We start from the raw sequence: 9753 nt of genomic DNA, 5'->3' as shown, positions 1-9753 counted from the left end.
TTTTCTGTCTTAATGTTCACAGTGGGCTTTATGCTGCCCTGCAAGGCTTTAAACCTGGGTTTGAATAGAGAGAAAGCCATTCTAAAGCACATATCAAGGAGCTCATTTTGAGCCTGGATCCATATTTATTTTTGATTCTGTTCATGGTGGAGAATCCTGCTTCACAGCAGCAGGTTGAGCCAAACATCCTCTAAATGTTCAGGTTAATTTTTGAGCACACCATTTCACTTTTCTTTCACCAGTTCACCACAGTTCTTCCAGCAGTCAACACTTTCTCTGCTCTCTTTTTCTCATCATCTTCTCCTTCTTTCCCATCACCCAGCTTGCCACAGGTTTGCCTGCTGTGTCTAAAAGTAGCAGCAGCAGCAATCCAGACTGACAGCAGCTCATTGGATAATTTCTATCACATATAGTCTGGTCCCGGATGTGCTGGAGGGCTTTACCGTACAAACAGGAGAAGCAGCGCAAGTGAAATTAGACACAGTGAAATTTCATGCAGTAATTTATAAATGTTTTAAATCAGGTGCGTCCGGATCCGGACCGTGGTCTGCTAATCTGTGACCTTTGTTTATTAATCTGGTTAATTACAGCTACCTTAAATAAAAACATATCCCCGTAACAGAGATAAATTAATCACAACTTAAATGTTTAGGATTATTTTTATTGGTGTTGTGCGAGTCTGTTAAACCCTAATATTACCATGGATGTCTTCTCTTTTAGAAACATGTATGATGTAATGATGGGATGATGTGGCTTACTGGATCTGAATGAAGTGCATTTTTAACCGTGTCACATTACCGTGTTTATGTCACATCTGTTTTCATGTCTCATGGTTATTTAATAGATATACATTGTTATTTAAAGAGTTTGTCCTGAGTGATCTCTTCTCAGGAAAGAAAGTTTATAGGTGTAAACACAGAGCTTTCCTTAACAAAATGGAGGTGGAAACCAGAGCGAATACTTCTTTAAATAACTTGGAACTGGATCTAACACAAAGTTGAAGGCTTGGATGAAGCCATTACACCATCCAGGGGAACCACCAATGTTGACTCAGCAGTTTCTATCCATCAAGGTCAAAGCGAGAACCGAGCGATTGTGGTTTGAGTCACAGTCAAAACAACCGATAAAGGTAGAAAAGTTCTGGTGAAGCGGGCTGCTTCTCAAACCTTATTAAAAACCACTCAGTCAGAACACAGGTCGCCTTTTAGAATCATCCTTTAGATTTATTTGAAAGAAAATCAAAGATAAATAAAGAGCAGAACAGCTGAGAAGACACAGAGCCTCTGACCAATCAGATCATTGGATCCGTTTGCTTCTCCTGATCTCATTGGCTACTTCTTCTTTGGGTTTTTGTTGTTGTTCTGCTCTAAAATATACAACAAAAAAATTAAAATCTGTTTCCTACAAAGTAGAACCTTAAACTCCAGCTTCAGGGATTAGCTGAATCAAAAGTTCTGTAATCTTCTTTAAATAAATACTCAATCAGGAACCGACCAAAAACAGTTTTTGGTGTAAAAAGCATCAGTTAAAGTCCATCAGGAACATGGACCCACGCGGTTCCTGGTTCTGGAACATATTGAGGTCTCTCTGTACATTTTATACATGTTTCTCTATTAGTGCTCAGTTCCCACAGTTCTGATGGTTCTGGCTCCTACACGGCGCCGCCTGGTCCGCCTCCACCGCCGCTCCGTGTTCTCAGTTCGTGCCAAAGCTTGACGAAAGGTTCTCTGTTCTTCCAGATCAAGTCGTTACCAAACAGGATGTACCATCTGGGGAGAGACGCAGCGGGTCAGAATAACCGATACATTTCATTACCAGGTTCTACAAGTATAGATTTATTCCTTACAGATCTAATCACTTTCTGATGAGCTAAAACTTTCAGGACGCAGGTCCTTCAATCAAACTGGAGCTATAAGGATCTGTTTGTCAGAGGGATATTATGGGCCCACAATTTTAACTGGACTCAGGTTATTGCTGTAAATCCAGGGATGAAACTAAAAAGTTTTCAGAGTAACAATGATGTTTTCTCAGATTTTATACTTTTAAAGAAAATAGAAACAATGTCTGTTTTTAAGGGTGGGCTTAAAACTTTCCTTTCTGATAAAGCTTATAGTTAGAGTGGCTCAGGTTATCCTGACCTATCTCTATAGTTATGCTGCTATAGGCTTAGACTGCTGGAGGACTAAAGCCGGGCGTACACTGTGCGATTATTTTCAATGGTTGTACGCAGCTGCTGCTCACACTGTAGGACTAACCGCAGGGTTTAGTCCTACAGTGTGACGCTCCCATGTGACCTGCCAGCTCACACTGCACGACTAAAAACCACGTCGGACTCGGCTCCACAGTGAGATGGAGCTGCTCTGACTCGTCTATCCAGAAGCCAAAAAAATAGAAGGGGAACATGAAGCTCACTGCTTTGGCAATTTTCTGAAAAGAAAAGGCGGCGACGTATTTGGAAAAAAGACATTGCTGAGCAAACGTGGCTACTATGGTCTGTCAATTTTACAGACAGAACTACATTTCGCTGTTTGCATCCCTGCAATGCTGCTGTGTTTACGGAAGAATCCTTTTTGCGCACTGAGCGATTGCCTCACTATTCCTGATCAGGAGGTGGTCGTGAGAGGCTGATCGCCCCTTGTTACCCCCTGTACACTACACCACTCTCTCTGCTTTTTCTCATCATTGCTGCTTCATCTGGTCTGTTCCTGTTTGGCTGTGACATCATCCAGAAGAGAAACATCAGCTGTGCTGCTGCCGTCAAAATGATAAAGTTCGGCTTGAAGTTAAGAGAAGGTGATCTGGGCGTGCAGGTGGCGCAGTGATTGGCGTGAACAATGCATGTACCGAGGCCTTAGTCTCCGACGCGTGCGACCCGAGTTAGAATCCAAAAACATCGAGGTTATTGCAGAAAGCTTTTTTTATTATTTGTATTAGAAAATGTTTCATTTCTGGATGGTGATTTATACAAGTTGCATAATGTGTTATTAAATAGAAAAAAATATACTCTATGCTTTTGCTCAGATTTATGTTTTAAAAATGTATTTTCTCACATTAAGGTTAGGGCTGGGGAATAAATCAGTACCAATGTAGAAAGACAGAGTACTATCAATATTAATATATTATATATATATATCTATGTATCCAATAAAATTGTCCAATTCCATTGAAGTACGATGGAGAACTTTGTATACTGGGTAATGTAGGCAAAGGAAACGGTTTAACCCATAACCTTTCACAGCCAAACTTAAAGGTTATGTTTATATCGGGCTACAATATGAATCCAGGCTTTTCCCCCTGGTCCCAATATGTTTATATGCTTAGATAGATTAGATTAGATTCAACTTTATTGTCATTACACAGGTACAGGTACAAGGCAACGAAATGCAGTTTGGTCTAACCAGAAGTGCAATAGAAGCAAGTGCAGGATAAATATTGGTTCCATAAATCACCGCAAAATAAATAATAAATTATATAAAATGCTTTTATTGTGATTTTTTTTTTTTTTTTGCCATAAACACGCAGCTTTAATTCTGATTTTGTTAGTAATTTGTTCTTCATTTTATTAATTTAACATCCTAAACAAGTTTTCCTGGTTTTATCCTAACGCATTCCTCAATTTTAACCAGATTTTTATTTCTGGTTTTCTCCAGATCAGTATATTAGATTTATGCATTGTTTTTCTCCTTCTTTTGACTTCTGAATAACGCTTGAACAATGATGAAGCAACATCTGGATGAAGGAAACAACCTCTGGACAGATGAGAGCTAAGCAGCGATGTTGGATCATAAAAGAACCGAAACAAACAGATGCTGTGAAAGCATGATGGTGGAGGGCTGATGATGTGGGATTAATTAAAAGCCACTGATTTACAGGTGGTTTAAGTTATTTAGTGCTTTAAATGATTTGCATGATGAGGATATTTCAGTTTTAGTGAAACTTAAAATAAAAAGAAATCAGGGGAACAAACTCACATTCCAAACAAAGCTCCTCCTAAATGAGCAGCGTGGTCAAAGAACTTCCATCCCAGCACCAAACCTGCCGTATCCATGGCAACGATGGCCTTCAGAGCCTGCAGACAGAGGGAGAAACGGAGGATGAGGCGGCGACAGTGGATCAGACACAGCAGTTGATGGAGTGGGCGGAGTCTCTTACATTGCCAGCGGTGAACGTGAACATGGGGAGGAAGATGATGGCCAGCCTGGCTTCTGGCATTTTGGTGCAAACGGCAGCCAGGATGGTCATGATGGCTCCAGACTGAAGAGAAAAACAAACATATTGGAGGCGTCGTGGACTCCTGCTGGAGGAGGAAAGGAGAAGGCGCTGCTCACCGCTCCAAGGGACGGGCTGAACCTCCCTGTGGCCGTCTTACAAACGTAGCTAACGAACGTAGAGATGACGCCTGAACAGAGGAGAGGAAGAAGAGGTCAGAAACGACACCTGATGGAGTCTAAATAGAGCCGTGAAGGACAGACCTGCAGACAGGTAGACGGCCATGAACTGCTCTCTGCCCAGCATGGAGACGGCGCTGGTGGAGAAGCTCCACAGGACGTACATGTTGGCGGCCATGTGGAAGAAGGAGAAATGGCTGAAGGTGGAGAGGAGCATCGGAGAGCAGAGCGACTCTGCAGGAGGACAAAGCAAACGGCCGGTTACTGACAGCTAGGTCTGCTCCGGGGGTCAGAGGTCAGGGAGGAGACTCACTGGAGGCGGGGTTGGAGGTGAAATATCGGACCATGAAGCGCTGCAGAGAGGGAACCCGCCAGCAGCAGAACACCACGGCGTTGGCAGCTATGATTCCTGAGGGGGGAGGAGGAGAGAAAAGCTGTCAGATCCAAAAAACCCTGGAAGCAAAATGTAGAAAAACTATGGAGTGAATGTTGCTCCATTGTTAGATTATTGTTATTATTAGAATTCTATTGACAAATTGTGTTCTTGGTTTGAAGCAATAATGGGAAACAATTCACTCCATAAACATCAGGATATAAAAAACAGTCGGATCACCCCCCCCAGTTCCTCCTGGTCAATCAGGACGGAACAGGTCAGGTCGAGTCAATGCAGCTTCTAACCCAACATGGCGTTGGGTTTCAGTCCAGCCACCAATCAGAGATCCGATTAGATTGCAACTCAGAGCGACGCTACAAACATTCAGCTCAGTCCTGAAGTTGACACGATACCGGACCACGGGTCGATCAATGGAACAGCTTGAAACCGGCCCGGTCCTCGTCCAGGTCAGAGAACAGCAGGAACTAAAGGTTCCCTGCTGAAGCAGGACTGGACTGAAAGGTCCGACGGACTCAGAGAGGAATCAAGCTGAGCAACAGAACCAGGACCTGGACTCACCTGTGACCGTCTTCTGGCCCTCAGACAGGCTGTTCCACCATTGGTTGATCTGAAACACAATCAACCAATCATTATCCTCCCACACCTCCTCCGATTCTACTGATACAGTAAAGCTGAACTCGTTTACCTCCTTGCGGACGTCTCCTCGTTTCTGAGGTTGAACCTTCTCCAGCCAATCAGCTCGCAGCCCGTCAAAGTAGCTCTGGACTCGGGACTTGAGCGACTCGTACTGCCAGATGGCCGCCAAGCCGAAGGAGCTGCCTGTAAACTGACCTGGAGTTAGCACCTGGTCATGACATCACTGATGGGGTCATCACACTAGGCCAGGTAAACTCCCCCTACCCCTACGGTGAAGAGGAACGGCCGGACGAGACGGCCAAAGGGCCTCTGGGGGGTGACGGGAGGCTGCAGGGGGGCCCGGTTCTGGAATGCAGCCTCAGAAGGCTCAGTGTGAGCCGGAACCGGATCCTCTGGCTTCTTTGCTTCTGGTTTTTTGGAAGCTTTCCTGAAGCCACTTCTCTGCTGGAAGCTGTGAGGCCACCTGCTGGACACACAGGTCAGAACCTGGTCTGTCTGCTCAGCAACAAAGAAACCATCTCAATATTCAGACGCCTCTAAATGATGAAACCTTTTATTTACAGCTTCTTCATTTTCAACAAAAAAAACACTCTGTAACTTCCTGTTTGTAAAACAAAGGACATTAGATAATTTTGTGCTCCTATTATTGCAAGACACAAAGTTTTAAGAATTAATATGTGCAAAAAAAGATCCAGAAATGAAACACTGAAAAAGTATTTCAAAGTCATTCTCTCAAAAAAGTTTACATTTATTTTTTATTATTTTACCCGAATTGATTTGACTTATTTTACATTTTCAGCTGAAATGTGAATGCAATTCATGACACTAAATCTGAAAAAGTAATACAAATTTAAAAAATATATAATGCATTAAGAAAAAAGTAAATTATTGAAATAAAACCTAAAAAATATGAGAACTGAATCTGGAAAAAAAAAAATAAAAATAACACCCAGCAAAACATTTTTTGATTAAAACATCTGTTTTATTTTTGAATAGCTTTTTTTTTTGTTGTTGTTTTTCACACTCACTCCATACTGATTCAAAGCTATTTGTTGGTCACAAAATGTTGGTGACCTAAGACTTTATTTAACATATCTGGTCAAATAAACACATTTAGGTTATTTCTATTCCAAAAACCTAAATGAGACATTTAGTTTTCTGACTAGTTGCTAACATAGGAGTCAAACTCATAACTGAGTCCTTTGTCATGTGATATTTATCATTGTTTTCAAAATAAAAGCGTCAAATAGCCTCAGATGGAAATATTTTAATATGTCTATTATCTAGGTGGGTTTTGATGCTGCAAACAGCAAGAAGAAAGTCAGGGCAGAGATGGCTTCATCTGACACCAAAAGAACATGAACAACTAGTGAGTTTTAGAGGAATTAGCCAGAGCTGCTAATGCTAACTGTGACATAGGAAGTAAATAAATCACCTGTTTATCAGGATTATTTTCACATGAGCTTAAGTCTAATTAAACTTTATTTTTCATTTAAGTATTTGTGTCACACTTTATTGAAATTTCCAGATTTAATTAACTTTGCCAAACTAGGAGCAAAACTGACGCCCCATTGGCAGCAAACTGTCATTAACCTAACTAGCTGCACCAAGCGGTCCTTGGTGCTAACTCATGCTATCAGCTGCTAACTCCTCGCGCCGGAGCTCTTGCCGTGACCGGCTGCTTCTCCTCCGGGATGCCGGGTACTGACTGACCTTCCTCCCCTCACGGAGCACAGAAACGGGTCTCCTCCGGTCAGCCTGCAGAGCACGGAGCAGCTTCTCCAGGCCATGTTCGAATCTGACGGTCACCGGTAGGTCCAACACTTCCGGGTCAGAAAGGAGACCGACAGCCAGGGCTCAGAGGGGACCACAGCGACACCCAGTGGATAGAAGGTGACAGAGCACACCTGGAAAAATACAAAAATAATAAAAGGTGTAATTAAGACTCACCCTCACATCCGTCTGGCATTTCAAAATAAGAAGGCATTGATAATTACAAACAATATATCGCTTATAAGACCCAAACTACACATTAAAGGTGTTTTTAAGGAAGAAAGTTGCTTTGGTGAACGAAAATATATGCCTAATTAGTTACAATTTCACAAAATGAAAAAAAAAGCTCCAATGTTTTCTTATATCAAAGAACTGACAAGTTTTTCCAAAAGATTGACTTTTTTCCTGAGAACTGATGTCCTAAAATGTACATCTTACATGATCCTAACTACCATTCACCTTTTCGTTTTGCCACTGCAGGACAGTAGATGATATTTCAACTACTGTTCTTCTAAAGAAACTATAAGTCTGCTGACCACAAGAGATACTTTTAATCCCTAACAAATAATTGATAGAGGTAAACACACAGAGTGCTGAGACATTTATTACTAAACCTACTAAGCAAATCTGTTGATAAAAGCTGATTTAATTGATTGCTGTGACTTAAAATCAGTGTGTAGTTAAATCTTTTCTGATTGTTTTAATTAATTCCCTTTTTGTCACATATAATAAAACAGTGCTTAAAAACACTCTTTTACTCAGCTTATAAATATTCACACACTAGTACATATATTAATGTCTACTTTTCAGATATTCCCATCAGGGGCGCCGTATGGGGGCGAAAGGTTAGGCAGATTCTAAGGGTCCTTGACTAAGGGGGCCCCCAAAAGAAGAGGAAAAAAATTTGTCCTGTTATATTTTTCAAATTTAAAAAGAAAATCCAGCACTAAAATAAATAATCTGCATGTTCTCCATCGTTTTTCAGGCGTAAACACTGAAAAGCATGGATATATGAATAGGTTTATGCCATTAAAATATTATATTATACCATAAATACATTATATTATATCATATATTATACCATTAAAAGACATCTATAAATCTTGATCATGGTGCAGCATGAAGCATGATCATTAAACCTATACATGTATGAAAAATTAGTTCTCAGGGCCAGCATGAAAATAATCTGTCCTTTAATAAAGTTATAGTGAAACCTAATAGGAATATTTAACTTTTTCACGTTATGATAATTTTCCTTTGTAGAAATTTTACAATAAAAGTTACATTAACAATGTATATGGTATTCTTCAGTGCATCTTTATACCAGTTTTAAAGCTTGCAGACATTTTATAGGGGGGGTCCCTATACCAATGTCTGTCATGGGGCCCCAAATTCCTGGCAGCTCCCCTGACTCCCATAAACAACTATTTCTATTTTTCCTAAGGGCTGCTGACCTTTAGATATGATGGCAATAAATCGATTCTGATTTAGATTCTTTATGTTGTATTTCTCTGTCATTTATTTACCTGTTTATGTCTTTATTGTCAAAGTTCAGAGTTTATCGAGATGAACTATTCTATCATCAACCCTACTAGTAAAGTGTGTTTGGGCGCCATCTTTTTTGACTAGTAGTTTTTTTAATCAGAATTTTCTTAAATCTATTTAAAAAGAAACAGTGATTTGATCAATCGGTGATCATTTAATGCGTACCGGTAATTAAAAAATAAAATAAAAACGTCCTCTAGGCTGGTGAGGCTTTTATTGTGAAGGCGTGGAGGCGGCGCTGCTGCTTCCGGCCCTTGTGTTCGGCTCTGCTCGGCTCGGCTCGGCCCAGAACAGACCAACGGCAGCAGCTGTAGTGAGACCCAGCAGGGAGGAACCATGGCGGCTCCAGCTCTCTCCGGTCGGGCCGGTTCGGTGGGCAGCCTCGGGAACAGCCCCACATCCACGGCCGCTGGCAGACTCCCCCCCGGGGGCTCCGGGCCCGAGCTGGACTTCAGGTCCGGGGCCCGCATGGAGGACCTGAACCGACTCATCCAGGACTTCAGTAAACACGACCAGCGGGAGTACGACGACCAGCGGGCCCTGGAGATCCACACGGCCAAGGACTTCATCTTCTCCATGCTGGGTGAGCTGATCCCTCAGAACCAGAACCTGGACCGGGGTCTGAGTGATGCTCCGCAGGGCGGCAGCATCCAGCATCTCTGTGATTCTCTGGTTCTCAGGTGTTTAATCCAGCTTCCCTTTGAGCATCAGTCAGATAAATCACCTCTAATCTGCAGATTTATCCCAAACATTCGTTAAAGCTGTGAGGATCACTGCTGCTGCCACCTCACTCTGCATTTAAGCTGTTTATTCTGCATGTTTAATAACATTCTGACCGCAAAACGGAACCAAACCAGCAACCACATTCCCTCTGCGGTGACTCTGGTGGCAGCTCAGTGCATGAAGATAAAAGATGATGATGTTTTGGTGCAGGAAGAGGTTCAGAAGTAAGAAAGTCTCATTAATTTTAGCAGAAAATGTCTGAGCTGATCAGAATCTATGGAGCTAAAGTGAGGC

General features: G+C 41.9%; 2 protein-coding genes across 5 annotated transcripts in view; one reads left to right on the top strand and one right to left on the bottom strand.

The window, feature by feature from the left end:
* Positions 1-1347: 1347 nt before the first annotated feature.
* Positions 1348-7277, bottom strand: parl (presenilin associated, rhomboid-like). 4 transcript variants are annotated; one of them, XM_015378099.1, is made up of 10 exons: positions 7132-7268; positions 5683-5884; positions 5468-5608; positions 5341-5389; positions 4702-4797; positions 4473-4622; positions 4329-4399; positions 4153-4254; positions 3972-4069; positions 1348-1769 (listed from the first exon to the last, which is right to left on the bottom strand). In XM_015378099.1, the coding sequence occupies exons 1-10, from the start codon at positions 7206-7208 to the stop codon at positions 1652-1654; spliced, it is 1104 nt and encodes a 367-aa protein (XP_015233585.1). In that variant the 5' UTR covers positions 7209-7268; the 3' UTR covers positions 1348-1651. The 4 variants fall into 4 exon arrangements, with proteins under 4 accessions (XP_015233585.1, XP_015233586.1, XP_015233584.1 ...); XM_015378100.1 differs by having other exon boundaries at positions 5683-5881; positions 7132-7208; XM_015378098.1 differs by having other exon boundaries at positions 5341-5608; positions 5683-5881; positions 7132-7277.
* A 1718-nt stretch (positions 7278-8995) lies between these two features.
* The window catches only part of mb21d2 (Mab-21 domain containing 2), a 13548-nt gene continuing 12790 nt past the window's right edge, over positions 8996-9753 (top strand). The window contains exon 1 of the mRNA XM_015378091.1: positions 8996-9319. Within this exon, the coding sequence (XP_015233577.1) occupies positions 9073-9319 (247 nt within the window). The 5' untranslated portion in view covers positions 8996-9072. The remainder of the gene's footprint in view (positions 9320-9753) is intronic.

Source organism: Cyprinodon variegatus, unplaced genomic scaffold (assembly GCF_000732505.1).
Source record: "Cyprinodon variegatus isolate N-32 unplaced genomic scaffold, C_variegatus-1.0 Scaffold164, whole genome shotgun sequence".
In the NCBI taxonomy this organism is placed as follows: Eukaryota; Metazoa; Chordata; class Actinopteri; order Cyprinodontiformes; family Cyprinodontidae; genus Cyprinodon; species Cyprinodon variegatus.
Note: the sequence above shows the minus strand (reverse complement) of the source record. Positions and strands in the feature narration are given on the sequence as shown.

Bases quoted from the DNA above. Each gene is read 5' to 3' on its own strand.
- parl (XM_015378097.1), bottom strand. From the start codon at position 7,208: ATGGCCTGGAGAAGCTGCTCCGTGCTCTGCAGGCTGACCGGAGGAGAC. The intron at 4,623-4,701 runs GTGAGTCTCCTC...GTCCTCCTGCAG, and splicing joins CACCTCCAACCCCGCCTCCA to AGTCGCTCTGCTCTCCGATG. The intron at 4,070-4,152 runs GTAAGAGACTCC...CTCTGTCTGCAG, and splicing joins TCACGTTCACCGCTGGCAAT to GCTCTGAAGGCCATCGTTGC.